The sequence below is a fragment of the Ambystoma mexicanum genome, chromosome 2p (assembly GCF_040938575.1).
Source record: "Ambystoma mexicanum isolate Mex_15411 chromosome 2p, UKY_AmexF1_1, whole genome shotgun sequence".
Classification (NCBI taxonomy): domain Eukaryota; kingdom Metazoa; phylum Chordata; class Amphibia; order Caudata; family Ambystomatidae; genus Ambystoma; species Ambystoma mexicanum.
The window spans coordinates 654,866,645-654,887,958 of record NC_090923.1 but is presented as its reverse complement, the minus strand read 5'-3'; the positions used below and the strand labels follow the sequence as shown (position 1 = coordinate 654,887,958).

The 21,314-nt window shown below is 47.1% G+C and overlaps 1 protein-coding gene across 2 annotated transcripts in view; it reads left to right on the top strand.

Moving 5' to 3' along the window:
* The window catches only part of LGALS4 (galectin 4), a 44,178-nt gene that overhangs the window by 14,667 nt on the left and 8,197 nt on the right, over positions 1–21,314 (top strand). Inside the window, exons 2-6 of one of the 2 annotated variants that reach the window (XM_069644205.1) lie at positions 2,816–2,904; positions 9,396–9,600; positions 10,342–10,497; positions 16,358–16,411; positions 18,992–19,033. In XM_069644205.1, coding sequence (XP_069500306.1) covers positions 2,816–2,904; positions 9,396–9,600; positions 10,342–10,497; positions 16,358–16,411; positions 18,992–19,033 — 546 coding nt within the window. The remainder of the gene's footprint in view (positions 1–2,815; positions 2,905–9,395; positions 9,601–10,341; positions 10,498–16,357; positions 16,412–18,991; positions 19,034–21,314) is intronic. The other variant, XM_069644204.1, reaches the window with a different exon arrangement.

Sequence of the window (21,314 nt, the reverse complement as noted above, 5' to 3'; positions counted from 1 at the left end):
AGGGTTGGGGGAAGAACAAGGGAAAGTGTGCGCGTTATGAGTAGTGATCCACAGGCAGTCCATCGCACGCCCACTATTGCGTGAAATGATACATATTCATGGATCGTACCGCGCAACCTCTCAGCAGGGAAATGGCCACGCAATGCACTCGAACTATCTGACACCCGAAGGCAGGCATACAGACACTTGCACATCGGAATCTCTGTGCGGAGGTAAGATTGGGCAAGAGATTTAGGGGTGTGATCTCACGTTCAGGGTTCCGATCTCACTTGGGGGTGGGGTCGTAAGCAGTGTAGCGGGGTGCAAGAACTGTTTATGGGGGTTTGCACGCAAGTGTACCGGAAAATGACGATTTTTATGATACGAGATATGAATGTTGAGATGGTGCTGGGAATAGTTACAGGGGACCCCATGCACCCCTGCCGGGGTGCTGGCCTGGTTGGGGAGGTACGCAGGCTTTTTTTCAGGGGTGCATTGCTACATGTGTGAGAAGGAAATACAAATAATATAGCATAGATTTTAACAACATAAAGACTTTTTATAACATTGTGGAGCATTACTTCAAAAAGGCACATCTTGTCGTTTCGACCAACGATTGTATTCTAGATTGTCCTGATTAAGATCTGACAAACTACCATACCTGTCTGAAACAATGTCAACATGTTTGTAGTGTAGATTACTCAGAATTAGGTTTACTATTTTGCAACTGAATATGCAATAAACATTAAGGGCCCGATTCATGGAATTATTTGCGCAGTAATTCGGGACATTGAGCACCAAATCGTGCATGCATCTCAGTTTGTCGATTCATGGAATGGTCTGCGTGGGACTTTTTCGTACTGTATGGGGACTCCCGGCCGGCTCGGCACGTGTCTGCGAGCGGCCGAGTGCTTTGCGCGAGACACCTCGCAGTGTGTGGGCGTGGCCTGTGGATAGACCAGAGTTGAGGGTAGAACATGCAAAATGGGGAAGAACAAGGGAAAATGTGGGCGTTATGAGGGACGACCACAGGCAGTCCATCGCGCGCCCACTATTGTGTGGAATGATACGTATTCATGGTTCCAACCGCGCAACCTCTCAGCAGGGAAATGTCCATGCAATGCACTCGAACTATCCACCACACAAAGGCAGGCATACAGACAGACACTTGCGCATAGGAATCTCTGTGACGAGGTAAGATCGGGTGACAGATTTAGGGGTGCGTTCTCGCACGCATGTGTACCGGAAAATGACAATTTTTACTATATGAGATATGCATTTTGAGGGGGGGCTGGGAATAGTTATGGAGGACCCCATGCAGGCTGTTTTTCAGGGGTGCATTGCTACGTGCATCATGAGTGTGTAGCAATGTGGGCGTGGCGTGGGCGTTCCGGCCGTAACTTGCGCCTGTGGTTACTTTGATTGGACAATTCCATGAATACGCATGGCGTGTAGATTTTTTTATGCACATCGGGCCATGCAGGTTCATTTTCGGCACGCAGGCTTTGCGGGATCTATGCACACTTTCCCATGAATTGGGCCCTAAGAGCATAAAAACATCAGTTACCGTGCTACACTACATTGATGTATTGTTTTAGGTATTTAGAAAGTAATCATGCTCACCCTCTCCTTTTCCATCTTCTATCTCTGGAAGTCTTATATTTCACATATACAATAATTATATCCCAACCCTCCTCCTATGTTACTTTGTTCTTAGAAGCTGGACAATCAAGATAAAACTTCTGACTATAGTGACTCTGGTACTCACAGCATGTTAGGACCCTCATAAGGCAACACCGAATTTTGACCTTTTCCAGGAATGGTATGTTATGGCAAGAGGCATCTCAGCGAAGTACTGAGGCCAGGCACAAGGTCTATGGCAAGGCCCACTGTGCAGTCTCGGCTTTGGCTTCAATTGTAAATAGATGGCTTTTATAACAGCACCGAGATTAAGGCAGAAGGAACATAGGCGGGGAAAGGTAGATACATGGAAAAGACATCTGTGCTTAGAGGAAAGGACCGGTAACCGGGCATCCACCTCTCAGGAGAAGCATCCAAATAAGCTGGATGCGTGGCAAGGGTGAACATGGATACCGAGTTCACAGTGTGGGCGGGTATTTATTATACAACTCAGTCTCTTTTTTTCTTCTTAAAATACATGTATTTCTGCTGTTATTTACTATTGAATAGGGTCACAACATTAGTAGCCTTGTGTTATTGCCAAGGGCACACATGCTGAGTTGTCAGAAACTCTCGGCTGAACCCTTGTCCGTCATTGATCTCATGGTTGTTGAGGCTATAATCGCTAGACTGCCCCATTGCATGAGGACGATCACGCGTAAAACTAACCTGCAGACGTTGTAACTGGTCCTGTTTACTGAGAACTCTTCCCCTGGATTGCAAGTGCCTTGCCGACCACCTGGAGATGCCCTCACAGCAGCCAGAGCGCATCTCAAACAAAACCAGATCCTTTCACACAACACAATATTCCAGCCCCACAGTTGTTGAACACATGTCTGAGATGTGCCCGGGCAGTAACACAGGACCAGTTCACATAGAGCAACGTGGGCTGTAACATAGACCGCACCGGATCTATATTGGTCTTTAGTATATGCGTCCATCTATTTCATCAAACTCCATGGAAATAGCATACATGGGCGGCTTGTTCATGTAGTAGCATGTTCTGCTCCTCTCCAGCAGACACCACTGGTCATAGGAGTTACAATGAAATAGTGCATGGGCTGAGAATATCTTGTAGATATGGCAAATGCTGTTTTCACATTGGTTGTGTTGCGCAATGGCTTTGTGTAACCATGCGTTTTTCTTTTCATTTTAGCCTATACCTTTCTCTAACCCCATCTATGGCGGCCTTCAGGCAGGGATGTCCGTCTACATCCAGGGCACAATTCCCCATCACATTAACAGGTAATTTACAGGTATTCTTCTCCTTGGTGTACACGCTGCTTGTTGGGACAGACTTATTGGAGAGTTCTGAAGAGCCATCATGAAAGATGGCTGTACCATTGGTGAGTTCGGAAGATGTGCCGTCCCACTGTCAACATCAAAGTCTGAAGATCTCTTCACAGTAACTCTGCTCACCCATCATGGATACCTGGAGGAGCTCTCTGGTGGCTGTATGTGGTGTTTCTCTGGGCCGGAATCTCTAGAGGTCCACTAGCCAGATGTGCCCTCCTGGTTATTGCATATCCGCTGTTTTTGTTTTAGGTGAAACATCCCTCTCTGTAATGTATTTGTTATACTCACATAGAACCGTTAGTATACTCGTGCCTCATGCTGTTGATGGTGGTTTGTGACCTCACCCACCTTCTGGAAATATCTGTCTCTACTTCAAACTTGAAACTGCCCATGGAGCTATCCTATGAGGCCAGGTAACTCCGCTTTTGCATTTATTGATGTGCTTTCCCACGCAATGGCCCTCATTATAAGTTTGCCGGCCCAGAAAAAAGTGCGTAGTAACAACTGCAAGTCTGCCGATAGGGGCAGTGAACTACCGGCAAACCTGACCTGCCAATAGTTCAGGCCCCTAGCGGCAGAGGTTTCACTGACGCACTGGCACTTTTACTAATGGTGCTGGTGCTTCAGTGTTGCCATTCCCGTGGAGTCCTGTGGGACTCCACGGGAAAAGAAACTTACCGGCCCTCTGCCGCCTGTAATGTACCGGTATTACTGGGATATCGGGCAGTGGAAATGGGAAGGCGAGGTTGCCGATAGGCCGCTGGCAGCTCTGGCGGCCTTCCGGCAACCTTGTAATGAGGGCCAATGGTTCTGTCCCGTTTTCTTCTCTAGCTGATACAGGCGCAGTTTCACCAGCCATGTTTGTGTTACAAACACAGTGGGCCTCATTCTGAGGTGGGCGCAAAGGGATACCGGGAACCGGTAATGACACTGGTGCCGGTAATCCCTTTTCGCCCTATTCCGAGGTCCCTTAGCGGGTCCCTCCCTTAACACCTGGTTTTACCAGGTGTTATGGACGGGACCCGTTAAGGGATACCGGGGTCAATAACGGTACCGCAATTTGCGGTACCGTTATTGACGCCTTCCCATTGAGCACTATGAGGGCTCAAATGGGAATGGGGAATGGCTTTTACAATCGGGATTTACCGGGCTGGCCAAGGTCGGACTGGACCGGTAAGTCCCCATTGAACGAGGGCGGACACAGTCCCGTTTTTGGTGCTAGCCATGGCGCCAATAGCGCCATGACTAGCACTAACCTCGTAATGAGGCCCAGTGTCAGAGCTATTGCCAGAGAGTTGAATTCTGAGTTGTGTAATCACAGGCTCGAATTCCAGTTGGACAAACTTGTACTTCTAATCTTCAGTGATCAATAAAATGATCACATTGAAACTAGTTATTGATGTACCTCTATTGTGGAACAGGTGTGACTGCAAGTCTTTCCCACGGATCAACTATATTGTGTTATATGTGTATTCGAGGACACCTAAATCAAAGACCAAACCAGTCTATGGCTGATTCAGGAAAGGGAATCCAGGAAAGGGAATACATTATTATTTATTTATTAATAAAAACCACAAGGAAAGCAATGCTTTTTTGGCATAAAAACACATACAGAATCTACCATTGATAACAGAGCGGAGGACATGGGTCCTTTGCAACGGGGTATGGAAACATAAACCAGGGCCGAGGACAGAATGACATGGGAACAGGATGGTGGAGGATGTGCTTTATTAAGGATAGATAGGTGACGGAAAAGTGATGTAGGGTTGTCCATGAAGGGAAGGGAGAGTGAAAAACAGGGTAATGCAGTAGCATCGAGTGCTAGGAAACAGGTTCTTCAGAAAGGTGGAGAGCTTTGAGGTTGGATTTAAATAGTGATAGAGTTGGAGTAGAACTTAGATGGAGGGTAAGAGCATTCCAGAGTAGGGAAGCGAGTAGACAGAGGGAGCAGAAACGAGAGGGAGCACAAGGGGCTCCAGTGGAGGCAAGGAGGTGAGCTGAGGATGATCTTAACGAGCAAGGAGGAGCAGATAGGTAGGGTGGGGCGAGTCTATGTATAGTTTTGAAGATGATGAGAAGAAGGTTATACTTAGATGTTTTTTCATAGATAGCCAGCCAGCCAATCCGGTGATGGGCAGAGAAGGTAAAGGTAAAGCGATAAAGGTTGAAAGTGTGTGGACCGCGAATGTGAAGACTTTGTGTTGAGGTGAAAAAGCGTAGTTGGGAAGGCCTTAGAGGAAACTGTCACAATAGTCAGATCTAGAACGGAATACGGAGGACATTAGCTCTTTAGCATTATTGAAAGGAAGGCAATGACAGATGTTTCTGATATTGAGGAGGTTGGGTCTGGCTGCAGAGGCAGATTTGGAGATGGAGAGTGAGACGTTGTTTTATGGGTTGAAGATTACACCAAGATTATGAGCGGAAGGAGAGTAAGGAAACTATTAAGGAGAGAAGAAGAGGAGGAGAGAAAGAGATCGTCTGTTTGGCTAGGAAGAAAAGAACTTCAGTCTTAGTGGCGTTGAACATGAGTAAGTGAGATGCCATCCAATATTTGATAGAGGAGAGACAGTTTGAAATATTTGACAAGAGCTAGTTGGATAAGGAGTAAAAGGAGAAGAAGATATGAGAGTCATCAGCAAAGAGTTGATAGGAGAAGCCATAAGAGGAGACCAGGGTGCCAAGAGCTGAAGTATAGAGAGTGAAGAGAAGTGGACGAAGGACAGACCTGTGGGGAACTCCAACAATAAGGAGGTGAGGTGAGAGGTAAGGCTGTTCCAAGACACCTGAAAGAGTCTGGGGGCAAGGTGTGACGCAAACCAGGCTAGGTTCTTATCTCTGATGCCATGGAGAGATAATCTAGGGAGAAGGTTAGAATGGTCGACAGTATCGAAGGGAGCAGAGAGGTCGGGAAGAATAAGAATAGATGAAAGGTTTGCATGCTGAGCGGAAGAGATGAAGTTGCTGGCATTGAGGAGAGCTGTCTCTGTAGAATGCACATGTCGGAATCCAAATAGAAGGGGGTACAGGAGGTCGTAAGTATCAAGGAAGTCAGTGCGCCAACTGAATGCTACTCACTCTAGGATTTTAAAATATTGCAGTAGAAGAGAGACTGGGCGAAAGTTGGCAGGAGAGGTAGGATCTAGACCAGATTTGGAGAGGGATGACAGTAGCGGTCTTATAGGATGAGGGAAAAGTGGCATTGTCAAGAGAGGAGTTGAGAAAAGTAAAATCTGCAGCAACACTGGGAGCTATGTGCTTCACAATGTGCAGGGACAGTGGGTGGATCACTGGGGGCACAGCAAGGGTCAGCCTTGAGGAGTCTGGCAAAATCTCATCAGGGTTGGTGGAGGCAAAGGAAGACATAGTTGTGGGAGAAGAGGGTAGGCTTTGTGGAGAAAAGTGAGCAGGCAGAGAGGATAAAGGTAATTAGCGAGGGGGTTTTGAATGGTAGAAATGTTTGACGCAAAGTAGAGAGCAAGATCATTTGCAGAAAGAGTAGAGGAGATGGCTTTTGGAGGTGAGAGAGTCGAGTTCAGAGATTTCAGGAGGCACCTAAATTAGGAGGATTGAGACGAAATGACCGAGAGATCGAAGTCACGTTTGGCAGACTCAAGAGTAGAGGAACAGTTTTGAAGAGCAATGAGATACAGTTGGAGATCCGAGGAGTGTCTTGACCTTCGCCCAGTTCAAAACATTTTCTGCATTGTTGTTTTCAGGGTACAGATGGGAGATGTAATCCAGGGCCACGGTGGGGAGGATTTAGGAATGAGTGTAGTAAGAGGGTAGGGAGAGGAAAAGGGAGCAGAAAGGGCAATGTTAAAGTTAGTGAAAGCTTCTTTAGTGGATGGAAAGCTGAGTTCAGTGTAGGAGAAGAGAGATTGGTGTAGGTCAGAGAGGTAGTCGGGGAGTTTGGAGGAGGGAAACCTGCATTTAGTAATATTTGTAGAAGATGGAGAGAGTTAGGAAGATGCAAAACAAAAAGGTTTAGAAATATTCTTAAACCTCTGGCAATTGCTCTGGGCAACCCTACAGGCCATCGTTCTTCACCTTCCAAGCTATTACAGAAAGGGGAAAAACATATGCAAATTAGGCTTGGTCCCACCCTCAAAGGGGCAGTCCAGCCTGAACTGCTATGTCACATCCATTCTGCACAAGACCACAAGTAACCCCTGACATGTTCCTGCCTCATTGGGTGTCATCAGTGAGGAGTAGCTTGGGTCTCTAGGCCCACCAGCCACGGGTCCCATGCCTGGGCAAGCAGAGGACCCACGTCTGGGAATACTCGTCCCACTCAAGGGGACAATGCAAAACAAAGAGGTGATGGCTGGAAGGTTTAGAATTACCCTTTAACCTCTGGAAATTGCTCTGGGCAACCCTCCAGACCATCATTATTCGGCTGCCAAGCCATTACAGAAAGGGAAAAGACCATTTTCAAATCAGGCATGGTCCCACCCCCAAAGGGGCATTCCAGCCTGAACTGCTAGGTCACATCCCCTCTGCACAAGACCACAAGTAATCCCGGACAAGTTTCGGCCTCTTTGGGTGTCATCAGTAAGGAGTAGCTTGGGTCTCTAGGCCTAGCAGGCACAGGACTCACGTCTGGGCATAACCGTCCCACTCGGGGTGACAATGCAAAAAAAAGAGGTGATGGCTAGAATGTGTAGCAAGAGTGAGGAAGAAGCAGGAGTGGATATTGAGGCATAGAATGATCAGAGGGAGAAGGTGCAGTGGAGATATTAGAGGCAGAGAGTTGAGAGGAGATGATGATTTGTTCAATGGAGTTTTCATTTGAATGGGTGGGCAGAGAGTGGACGGACAGAAGAGAGTGAGTGGTTAAGTAAAAGTTATTTAAAGTCAGTGGATACAGCAGCAGAGAGAGCGGTGAGGTTGAAGTGACCAATGACAATGAGGTGGTGATCAGGAGGGAGAGAGCCAATTAGTTTGGAGATGTGGTCTAAGAATTGACCTACCGGGCCAGGTAGCGGGCAGAGAGAGATAATATGTATGCCATAGGGGGCAGTGATTGTGGAGAGCGTATATTCGAATGAGGTAGAATTAGCAGGATATAGGGGAGGAGGGGAGATAGGAAATTTGGAGGATGAAAACAATTCTACACCACCCTCTGGTTGAAGAGTCAGAGGGAGGGACCCAGGTTTCAGTAAGGGTAATGGGGTCAAGAGAATGAGAATGAGAAACGAAGAAGTCAGAGGTAAAGGAGGTTTTATTATGCAGACAGACTGTGCATTCCAAAGAGCAATAGAAAGAGGGTGAGATGTAGAAGCATAGCGAAGTTGAGTCTGAGAAATGGAGAGTTGCTGGTGGTAGATGAGGAGAGAGGATCTGTAAGGAAAGTTAGGTTTGGAGTAGGTTTTGTGAATAGAAAGTAGTGGAGCGAGAAGAAAGGTGACATCGGGGAGAAGTCACCCTTAACTGGGACACCAGTGGCTGGACACCACTATGGCGTTCAGAAGAGATGACACACGCTCTTGTCACCAGATTGTCTAATCTATCAGTGTTTAGTCTCTCTGATATTGTCCATGGTGTTACTGGGAAGAGGCCATTTCTTCCTGATTGGGGTTTCCAGAGGATCCTCTTGTGGCCTTCAGCTGGAAATGCTGTTGATCCAAGAGGGCCACAGATGTGATATCACCAGTCCAAGATGGCCACTGGCAGTAAAGTTAAGCCAAAAACCAGAAGGGAACAGTTGTTGGTCTCACTGATATTGTTCTTGGTGTTGCTGGGATGGGGCAATTTCTTCCTGATTGGTGTTCCCAGAGGAGCCTCTTGTAGCCTTCAGCTAGGGATCGGGTTGACCCATATCTAAAAAAACGAGTTGATCTACTTTCCTGGTGCTTGACACTCTATGTAAATACCACTAAGTACTCCTTTACTTCTACTTTCTACATAAGTTTATTTATTTACTTTAAATACTGATGGCAATTCACCTTAGGGCGACATGTGTTTCGTACTATGTGCTTCATCAAGGATACATATTTGTTGGTGTTTTGTGTCTGCGTAGACTCTATCTCTTAGTCTGCCATTGTACCAAAATAGTGGGCTACCACATGTGCCACACTAATGAGAATTAAAATGATTGTTCAAGCTGAATAAAGAAACTCATATTGAACTACAAATAGAATGTTCTTGACATGGAGTGGTGTCTGCCAGTAAACAAGATCAAACCCTTTTCCATTCATGCATACCACATATGGTGTACATATCATTGCCATATGTTAATATCACATATCCATATTGAAATCTGCACACCCATTACATCTGTGCAGTGTAATATACCGGCCTCTCTAGTGTAAGATGCTGTACATGTCGCTACTCACTAGCCATGCCTATATATTTATGGGGTAAATTTGCATTGACATGGGGACTGTTTGATTTTCATAGAGCAGTCCACGTTTAACCCTTCACCCTTATTCTGTCAGGTTTCATGTGAATTTTGCCTGCGGGTCATACGATGGCGCAGATATCGCCTTCCACTTCAATCCACGATTCGACGGCTGGGACAAAATCGTGTTCAACAGCTTCGAGGGCGGGTCCTGGTGTTCGGAAGAGAAGAAGCACCATATGCCTTTTAGCAAGGGGGAGCACTTTGAGCTGGTTTTCATTATTAACAATGATTTCTACCAGGTAAGACTCTGTCCATCGAGGATATGCCCTTTTGTGTCTTGTTATCTGTACAAGTGACGGTTATCCGAATATGCAGATGAGCAGTTGGGGGTCGAAGGATTATTGGAGGCGGCTGAGTTGATGGGAGGTGATGTGATCTAAGTTGCAGTGATGGAGTCAGAAGACCTGTTTGATCCTGGAATTAAATGCTGTATATAAAAAACCGGGTATTTTTTTATTTGCATTTACTTTGGAGCACATGAATGACTACCCACAGGGAGGGCATGCCACTTAGCCTCATAGCAATCGACTGAAACACAAATGGAGGACTGTGCTAAACCAAGGCTAGCTGTTTGCTACTACAAGGCGGTGCAAGCTCCATGTATCTTTGCATTAAATGACCTTGTAACTCCTTGTTAGATTATGTCAGCTCCCTGTCTGTACCCATGGTGAAGATACCCATTAAGAAATGGGGTAACTTTCCCTATCGATACCCGCATGTCTCCAAATTAAGATCCTAGAATTAAGCTCTTCAAAATCAAGGCCACCTGCATGCCACTCTAGCCATGAATGACAACTCAAAAATGTTTAACCAGTCCCACTGAATGTTCTCTATTACCAAAAAACTTTTCCAGCCCAGATGGTCGGGGTACCTTTGCCCCCTTTAGGGAGCGTCGCCGATTTTACAGCCAGCACAAACCTCACTACTCAATTCATAGATTTTACAGCTTGGTCCAGCTCAGCATATCTCTCTTTTCACAGGTGAACGTGAATGGAGCACCTTTCTACGAGTTCCGGCACAGGATCCCACTTGAGCGTGTGGAGTGCCTACAGGTTGAAGGAGATGTCTCCATCCAGTCCATCAACTTCATCGGGGGAGGTGGAGGGTTTGGAGGCAACATGGGCGGAATTGGCGGGGTAAGTGATTGCAAGAGGAGACTGGGTAGATGGGGGGCGGGGTGTGGGGCAAAGATGAGAAGGGGATGAGTGAATTGAAGGGGGTAACGAAAGAAAGAGGTGTGTGATGTAGAGCGCCTCATGGTAGAAGTGCAACGTTAACCCGGCTAAGAGACGGGGGCATGTTAAGTGAGATGTCTTTGGGCAAAGTGGTGGGAAGAATGGGTTATGCAGAGACACCAGGGATACATTTAGTGAAGGCCAGGTAAGTGATGTGAGGTTGTCTCGGGAGGATAGCTCAGTGGCAACACTCTCGCCTTGGAAGCAAGACGACGCTTCGATTCCCTGGTCCACGCATTATAAATAACCAATTACAATTACAAACTAGACGTGATGTGACTGAAGAGTGAATGATGAATGTGTTGAATGATTGTGTTCCATGCTTGTTAACACATACAGCGGACCAGTCCATTCCTCAAAAGCACACCTTTTTACTTGCCCAAATGCTTGTTTGCTGCCAAGGTCTTTCAGCAGGTTGAACTAGAAAATGACCTAATCAATCCCCCTCCATTGAGTGGGGTTGTCTAATAGCAATAATGTCCTCCCTCTCGTCATTAGCAGGTGGTAAGATCATTTGGCCCTTGTTAAAGGCCCTAGCTTGTGTCAGGGCTATTCACTTGGGCTGAGGTCGGTTACCAAATGGTAATCCCCCTCGGGATGCAGCATTATAGCTTAAGTTCATTTCCGTATCCGGTCATATTTTCCTCTAGAAAATTACTGAAATTCAAAAATATCAATTCAATAACACTGTCAGTGTCGAAGCTTTCTCCCCATAAAGAAAATGTGTTAGGAGGCGTGTTTTAGGTCTGGAGGGGGGTGTTGGTGAATTAAATACCTGGGAAGGGAAGCAGGATGAGGAAGAGGGGTCATGGGAGATCTCCCTGTGTCCATCAGAAGAGGAGAAGGGGACAGAAAATGAATGATGTTGAATATTGATGCTCTGTTCATGTTACCCTAGAAATAATGCATGAATAACTACCTAAGGAGAGGGGGCCATGCTAGGTGGAGAGCCCTTCTTTGGATAACCTTACACAGGCCCTACAGCCGGCCGAGAGGAGGACGGACAGGGTGGTCTTTATATAGAGCCACGTGGATTCCAGTCAGCAACGTTCCGTCTGAATGAAAGGCATTTCTTAAGCATTGACCAAGCATGCAAACTGCTTCAAAACTGCCTTATGTGGTTACTTACTAAGCCCTAACAAGGCGGTGTAGGGAGTGAAAACTGTAAATTAGCTAAACAGTCAGTGAACATTTTCTAAGCAGTTTACTCAATGCTTGTAGAAGAGAAATGTGCATCGCTGTCTGCTATTTAATCATTCCAACCTCTTGATAAGTGCTTTAGAAATGTTAGCAAGTATTTCTCTTTGTTCCTTTATGACGAAGACACGCTTTTGTGGGGGTGACACGGGTTTGGTGTTAGTTCGACTTGACTCACCCATGTCTGTACCGAGTGATTGTAATTGCACACCTTCCCTTTGTGAACCCCATAGCGTTGTTGTTAGTATCTCCTCACCCCCTCTACTCACTCTACTCACAATCATTGCACCTTCCTTTTGCCTTCTGGGGTCCCTGGTCTGAGCCACTTATTCCTCCCCACCCAGCTTGTCGAGGGACTCGCTCTCAGAAGCCCCGTCACTTGAAAATCCCTGCTGGCGCAAATGCCGGAGCAATTCTGTGGCGGAGAAAACGCAAGTTGCATTCCGCCACCTCCTCTCTGCTCTTGGAATGATTTGAAATGGAGCGTGAACTTAATGGAAGGCGCTAAAGCCTTGCTTATGGTTTTTACGCCTTCCATCAACGGTACGAAACTCCCCGTCCCGTGCGTTTCAATGTTTGAGGGTTTTCGTTTTTCTGATTTTTGAACACCGGCTTGTTTCCCTAATAGTTCTAAAATTCACAATAATGGTAGCCAGCAGCATGCGCATGCATGATGGTAGAGCTCACAACAGTTTGAAATAAATTCAGCAGGTAGCCAGTCTGATAGCACAGCGAGTGCTTTGACATGCGTGCAGAGCCTGCTGATGCAGGTTCGAATCTCGTCGGGGCCAAACTCAGCCTTTCATCCTTCCGAGCTCGATAAATGAGCACCACACACCGTGGGTAATAATATGCAGCGCTCAGATACCTGAGGGTTCGTAGCGCTATATAATGCATTATTATTATTAGGTGTTTGCAGTACTTTTGTCACCTGGAAAGGTACCTGGCTTCCACTCATGGGGCGTAATTTTATGGGGGGGGCAAGGGTGTTTGTCCCCCCAATTATGTGGCACCTTATTTTGTCCCATTCCTTTGGAAGGGGCATCTTTTATTTAGATGTCATGTCTCCCCCAACATTTTCAGCAAAGTTACTCCACTGCTCCCACTAAACACATGGAAAGAAACGCAATGCTGTACACGATTTTCAATTTGCTTAACGTTTTTTTTTTTTTATTGTCACAGTTTACATTCACATTCTCATTCCATTATCATGTTATACGTAAATTGCTCCGGTGCAGTGCGGTGACACACGTTTGATCATAAATTGTCCTTTGCATTTGTGTACACTGCAAATGTACACTGCAATTGAAAGCACTCTGCGAGGCATAATTAAACCGAATCCTGGCACAATTCTAGACACATATATCAAAACTGCATTTAAATTATCTATAAAGTTTCATCCATCCTAACCAACGCAATCAAATGTTTCCTAGCAAACAACACCGGTATTTCCTTCAATCGTTCATATGGAGATGTAAACGGTATGCCCCACCCCAAAACAAGCGGGTTTTAGTATCATTCTAAGGCAGTGGTATTCAAACTGTGGGTCACGACCCCCTAGGGGTCCGCGGGTGCATCCCAGGGGGGCCTGAGAGCTCAGCATGAAAAAAGATTTTTTTTTTTTTTAGATTGGAAGAAATGGGCAGGGGTGGCCCACATGGGCGGGCTGAAGCATAAAACTGTCTCAGGCAACAATGAAAAAGTGGCCCACAGTTGTAAATGGATATTCATTCCTTTAGTCACAGACTGGGCCTCATTACTACTATGGCGGACCAGTAACAACGGTGCTGGTAAGCTACCGGCACCGTTGCTACCGTTCCGCCATAGTAAGAGTTGTGCTCGTGGGTGCTTGACAGCCCCCGCCAGGTCTGACCTCAGCTCGTCGGATGCACCAGCACCGTTATTAACGGTGCCGGTGCATCCGAGCTCCCCCTTCCCATTTGAGCCATATGGGGCTCAAATGGGAATGGGGATCTACCGGCACCTTCGAAAGGGCAATTATCATGTCCGCCTAACTCGGCATGACCTAGTAATTGCCCATTCGCGGGTGCCAGACCCGGATGCAACTCCAGTGGCAGCCGTGCCGGTTTTACCGGCACAGCTACCGCCAGAGTAGTTATGAAGCCCACTGTTTCAATAGTACCCAAAGGGGTGCTTTGTGTTAAAATGTAAGTAAATTGTGATATATTCAGCAACAATGGTCAACATTACTAACTGCATAGTGGCCCCTCACCCATTATGGAGGAGCTAAGGAGCCAGCCCAGTGAAACAGTGAGCACTCCCTCAGCTGCTTTATCCAGCTAATGGAGTGCTCCTGGGCTGGCTGAACTGTCAAAGGGAAACACTGTTTCCCTTTGACAGTTCAGTTTAGTTCCCCAGCCGCACATGCTCACTGAGCCATGCAAGTGCTGGGGCGTTTTGCTTCGCCAGCATTGCATAGCTCATTGGAAATGCTGGCTGGGGCACTGCATGTCTGTATGTCCGAGGGGGAGCTCCTGCGCCTCCTCGCACATACGGACAGAGCAGCTGGAGCAGCACCCACACACAGGCCAATGCAGAAGGTACGTTTATGTTCATTGTTTTTATTTAAACATGTGTATGGATGCGTTATGAGTGAGTGTATGGTGATGGATGCTCATGTGAATGATAGAGTGATTGCTGTATGAATGTGCAGCGCCTTGCATATACACATAATCATGTTCATTGTGTTAGGACCAGTGGGGCCCAGGGGACAGGGATGGTATCTTTTTACCGGACATCTATCATTCAAAACCCGCTGCCTTGTCCACAAGGCTTTCTGGGGCCTCGGTCCAAAATACCTTCAGCTATTCCTCCGCAAATACCTCCCCTCTCGAGCTCTTCACTCCTCTACCTCCAACTCCCTCAGGGTCAGTCGTTTATCAAAGAAACGAGCTGGGGGTAGATCTCCGTCTTCGGTTGGGGCCTCCCTCTGGAACAGCGCCCTGCCACTCTAAAACTTGAGGAGAACCATCTTTCTTCCTGCACTTATCAGACCTACCCTGTCTTCTGCCTTAAACGTAGCACTTGCAAATTGCTGGCTGCACTACCACTGATTGTTGCCTTTATTATTTATTTATTGTTATTTATCTGTTTCTCCTCTGCTTCGCACTTTCCACTTCTCCCCCTTCCATGCACTTTTCCCCTCACACTTGCGCGTTCTCAATGTCACTGGGCCTAGTAAGATCGCTGTTTTATTCTCCTCTGTTCCCCTCCCTTGCCTGCCCCCCTTGAGCGCGATAGAAATAAAATATCAATGCCTGCCCCCTGGACTCCCAGCAACAATTGCAAACTGTTTGGCTATTTACCCATTTTTTGTTAAAAGTATGCTCTACAATGCAACATTTTAACCTATTATTTAAAAAAAAATTCACAGGGGGAAACCCCCCCGAACCTCCCCTTAATGCCCCTCCACTTAAAAAAGATTCACCAGCCGCCACTGGCCCTCAGACTGTGTTGGGAACGGGATGGGGGAACCGAGGGACTATGGTGGGAGCACAATGGGCGGGAACCATGGGATAGTGATGGGAGCAGAGTGGGGAGAGCCCTGGGTGTGTGATGGGGTGGGGAGAGACCAGCGACTGGGTAGGAGTGGGATGAGGGAGCCCAGCGACTTTGATGGGAGCAGGTGACGGCGCGCAATATATACTGTCCATTTGGCATTTCTGGGGGGTCCCGACCTGCCCAAATTTTGCTCAGGGGGGCCCTGGCCAAAAAAGTTTGAAGACCACTGTTCTAAGGTGTAGAATGCCACGCCCATAAGTCAGTTAGGGGTTCCACCCACCCTGCCTGACAGTGCGCGGTCCCCTGCCTGTAGTGCAGTAGCACACGGGCTGGAGGAGAGCCCGTTGGATCTGGCACTGCAAGGACAACACAAATAACAGCTCTACTTTTGTTGGCTGAGGTTCTGGCTATTAGGGAAAAACAGCCGCCCACACCGTCTCCGAGCCTCTCTTCCATTGCAAATGAAATAGTTGAAAGGCCCTGACGCTATCCTGACGTTCCCCTGACGCTACTGCTGGCAGTGAGGGTGGGGGCTACGGAGGCTCCGAGGGACCATCTTCAAGTGCATTGCCAGTGTTGACCTTATATGAACATACACGAGTATGTCTGGGTCTCAGCCCAAAGTATCTCTTTCCATTTACCTATGGAAGGCCGGGCCCTGGCTGAGAGGCAGGGGGCTGCAGAAGCCCCTCTCCTCGGTTCTAGGTCCTCGGTTCTAGGCCAGTCCCTCCTACCTCCCAGCGGCCCCCCTGGAGGCCAAACTGTGATGCAAGTAGAGTAGAGTGGCCAAGGAGCCTCGCCCAAAGTGCCTGCTTACCCATCTAGTGAACCATGCAGCCCACTTGGACTAAGGGAGGGGGGCGCTGGCGAGGAATTATTCTGAGGAAACATGTTCTGGATGCAGAATTGTGCCTGTGTGTATGGGGGGGGGTTGGGGGCTATTCTCTGGCCGCAGCTTTACTGAACAGAGAGGTGTGTGGGAAGCAAGTATCCGATGTGCAGTGTGATGCAGTGTTTGCATATCCTCTCTTTGTTTTGGCAGCAGGGGATGATGCAGCCTTCGTACAACCCAGGAGGGATGCCTGGAGGCATGCAGGTAAGTACCAGGGGAGGAACACATGTGTTGGGCCCTTCCTTCCTTCCTTCCTTCCTTCCTTCCTTCCTTCCTTCCTTCCTTCCTTCCTTCCTTCCTTCCTTCCTTCCTTCCTTCCTTCCTTCCTTCCTTCCTTCCTTCCTTCCTTCCTTCCTTCCTTCCTTCCTTCCTTCCTTCCTTCCTTCCTTCCTTCCTTCCTTCCTTCCTTCCTTCCTTCCTTCCTTCCTCCCTCCCTCCCTCCCTCCCTCCCTCCCTCCCTCCCTCCCTCCCTCCCTCCCTCCCTCCCTCCCTCCCTCCCTCCCTCCCTCCCTCCCTCCCTCCCTCCCTCCCTCCCTCCCTCCCTTCCTTCCTTCCTTCCTTCCTTCCTTCCTTCCTTCCTTCCTTCCTTCCTTCCTTCCTTCCTTCCTTCCTTCCTTCCTTCCTTCCTTCCTTCCTTCCTTCCTTCCTTTTCTTTTCCCCTCTTCTGAGGAAACTCCCTGGTACTTCTCTTTTGCACATTCTGACCTCTTTCTCTCCCCTTTTCTTTATTATTCCTCTTTTCCCCATCACTTTAAGATGCGTCTTTTTCGTTTTGTGCACATTTCTGTGAGTTTTTCATTTGTACCAATGTGTGCATATTGTTCGGTGAGACGGTCTTGCATTGAGATGGTCGAGCATTTAGGTGATTGCACTGAAATGGGTTCCAGTAAAATGGGTTTGGTCAAAAGGGGGATGCAAACATATCTGCAAGTAAATGGCCTATTTGCACCTGGGTTCATGCCCCCAAACCTTGAAGTAACAATAACAAGAGGGATATATAATTGGGCCACAGGACTGAAAGGCGGGCCGTCGCAGTCTGTTAAGGCCCTGCTCTCAGTCCTCTCCAAAGACCATCCTGCTGAGTCGTTAAGTCATAACAAATGCAGCAGATATCAGGGATGCCGCCACCAGAAAATAAATACCCCAAACCACCAACAGCAAAGATGGCCGGGGGTGTCTTTAAGAGCCCCTCGCCTGTGACAAATTGCTACTCAAGCCAGTAACTGCTTTGTAGATACAATTCAAGTTACAGTAACAATGTTGCTTTCGTGACAGAAATGAGCACATCCTTGATGTACTGTATCCCCTATTTGCCCTCCCCACCAACCCCCCGCCCAATCAGCTTCATTGAATGCCAGTCAATAACTACATGGTCAATAATCAGAAATTTGGTACTGTATTTGTCTACTATCATTTTTTTCTATAAGACCAGAAGAATGAAGAGGTTTTTCCTGTAACTTTTAACGAGATAGTCTTATATTATAATTTACATTAACCATACATAATGGTACTACGCACGCCCTCAACCGCGTATTTACATTTTCAACAGTACCTTCAAATGTACACAATTGATTTATTGCACTATCAAGCTTTTCTTTTTACTGCGTTCTTCAATTTGGCCAACGAAGGAACTCACTTTTTTCAAAAAATGCACTACTTATAATTCCTTGCTGTAAAATGAAATGCATTTTCTTTTTTTCTTACTCAATTCTGTTAGAGACACTGTTCAATAATCACTCGCTCTGCAGTGCTATTGACTTTGCGAGGGACCAACAACGTCTACACAGTCAATTAAGAAGTATTATTGACTATGTTAAGGTTATGTAAACCGAGCTGGTCCAAGAGCAGCCTAATAGGCAGAATGCATCATAGCAGACACACCCGCACCTCTAATAGAGGTAGACAGTTTGCAGTAAGGAGATCGCAGCTATGAAATATGACCTATAACATTAGTGCATGACGTTAGGACTTCCGGAAGAAGTTTCCATAAACCCATCTCTAATGGGAAAAAACCATGAGGCGTTCCTCTGTTCCTCTCTCCCTCCCGCCCTCCCTCTCTGTCCCTCTCTCCCCCTCTTTCCCTCTCTCTCTGTCTATCTCTCCCTCCCTCTCCCTCCCTCCCTCTCTCTCCATCTCCCTCCCCCTCTCTGCCTCTCCCTCCCTCTCTCCCTCTCCCTCCCTCTCTCTTTCTCTCTCTCCCCCTCCCTTCCTCCCTCTCTCCCCCCCTCTCTCCTTCTACCTCCCTTTCTCTCTCCCTCCCTCTCTCCCCGCTCTCTCCCTCTCTCCTTCTCTCTCTCCTTCTCTCTCCCTCCCTCTCTCCCACCCTCTCTCTCGTGCACTCTCTTTCTCTCTCTCTCTCTCCCTCCCTCTCCCTCCCTCTCTCTCCCTCTCTCTTTCTCTCTCTCCCCCTCCCTTCCTCCCTCTCTCTCTCCCTCCCCCCTCTCTCTCCTTCTACCTCCCTTTCTCTCTCCCTCCCTCTCTCCCCGCTCTCTCCCTCTCTCTCTCCTTCTCTCTCCCTCCCTCTCTCCCACCCTCTCTCTCTCGTGCTCTCTCTCTCTCTCTCTCTCTCTCCCCGTCTCTCTCCCCGTCTCTCTCTCTCCCTGGTAACCATAGAACAGCCACATGTGTAGTACAAGAGCAGCTGCACACAAACAATTCCAAAGCAATCGTATAAAGGACCGGATGCGTATGCTCTAGATGGGGAGAATGGAGGCTGAGGGGCCAGGTAAGGGATCTACGGTGCAGTTTTTTTTAAATGTAATAATATATTGTTTTGTTTCCTAGGGAGGCATGAACATGCCCGGATTCCAACCTGGAAACCTGCCCGTAAGTATTGCCTCACACACTGCAATCCTGAACTGCAAGCCACTGTGCCAGGGAATGGCTGAGACACAGCACTGGTGCTGTCCAGTGTGGTAAACACCACAAGCCAGACCGGGCCACTCCCTTAGCATAGAGATCTAACCTCCTCCATATTATATATAGACCATAGCGACACTAAGTAGTAGTAGCACGGGTAGTATAGCTCAGTGGCAACGCGCTCGCCTTGGAAGCAAGACGACGCATCCCGGGGCCGCGCTTAGAAACCTCTTCGGTATTAAGCACGTTATAAATAACCAATTATGATAATAATTACAATAATATCAATAATTACAATAATACAATAATAAGTGCTGACCCCCTGGGGTACACTTTACTCACGCTGCACCAAGAACTGGCTCATAGTGCATGCAACTACGTAAATCTCACACCAGATGCATGCCGCTGCCTCCTCACATTCTGCCAGGTATTGTCCGAGCGATCACCAGCCATTACCTACTGGCATTACGCAGAGTGCTGGTTGCAGGCGCATGCAGCTGGTCCCACTATGCGGCATACCAACCCACTGCGCACATGCCGAGGATACTCAGATTGCAAGAAGTACTGATCCCCTAGAGTAGGCCGCTACTAACATTACTCCACATGCCTACCATACGCATAGCCCACAACTTGCATTACACTACGGGACACACTAAGCACATATTGATCACTGCTTCGCTGCCACACACCTCATGCCACAGCCAATTATCATGCACAAAAAACATGAGCTCTGAATTCAGATATAGCTAAAATTGTATGAAACATGTATGTCAATATGACATGTTATGTGAAGTAAAATAATTGGCGTTGGTTTATAACAATATTTTCATGCATAATGTGGGTAGTTACTAGCCCTGTTCATCCGCATTTCGTTTTGTAATTTGATTAAATTTTCTGCATGTTCTTCTTTGAGGAAGCCCCAGCATTGCCCTAGTCTACATTTAGACTCCATAGGACATTTGCTCCCCACCGTCTCCCTTCGCCAGGCCCTGTGATGTGTCTGCACCTTATGCCCACTTCCCCGGTGCCCTGTAGGACTTCCCTGTATTGTTCTTTATGATGTGAACTGCACTTTCTGGTGGGAGGAAGCCAATTTTGGGGGGCAAATGTAAATTAAGGAGCACCATCTGGGCACCTACAGCATCCTTGACCCAGCAACTTACAAAAGCAAAGGTCAATCGAGACACTTTGAGGTTCTCTTGGCTCTTCTTTTAAGTAGGACCGTTTTTGGGATAGTTTCTTTTCGGTATACAGTCTTTATAACAAAACTTTTATGTAGGCATGCACATATAATGAAACTTTTATAACGAAAAATATAAGGAAATTGTATGTGGGGGTGGGGTAAAGGGTTAAATCTTGTGGTGACACGTTGGGGTGTTTTTTTTTGGGGGGGGGAGGGAGCGGTGAAACGGGGGTTAGGCCCCCCCCAAAAAATCATTATGTTTTTTTCATTGTAACATTTCCGGTACATGTGTATTCTACATAAAATGTGTCATTATAAAGACATATAACCTTTCTTTTCCTGGTCTTCCCAAGGCAACTGTGTCTTTTCTGTGGAGCCCATTTTTAAACAGAAACTTGAATGTTACTCGACAAAGGGGCAACATATGTGCTCTACGGTGGGCAGCGGCCTGCTCTACTGTGATACCACTAGGTTACGCTATGTTCTGTTGATCTTTAGTGTGCATCGCTGCCATTTGCATGCTCTCCAGGTGTTCTACGTGGCAAACCTATGACTGTGAACCAAGGTCCCTGGATGGTTTACTCAGGACACATATGGGAGTGGCGGAATGATCAATGCTTTGGAAGGTTTTTAAAAAAATGCTTTGTTTCATGTTTATATCACTAGAATTTCTATGAACCTATGATCCCAACCCCAGCATTTTATTTTTATGAGGTCTCATTTTTATAGATGTATTAGACATTTTTGTAAAGGACGCCGGCACACTTGGGGGTTTAAACCTCTTCAGTAATCTCACTTTTGTAAAAAAAGAAAATACATATCTATATTTTCTTAATTTAATGTTTAGGGTGTCTTAGGCATTAGGTTAATGGGAAGGTTACTACAGGCATACAATAACATCACAACATTTAGGGAATACCAATAAACAGCATGCAAGTCTACAAAACAATACAAGCACACATCCAAATGCATGGAACTATAAAGTCCAATTTAAATACAAATGGATGGTGCCTTGGCTTACTGAGAATGACCACTGCATGGCAAGGAAGAGGGGGCGGGCAGGGG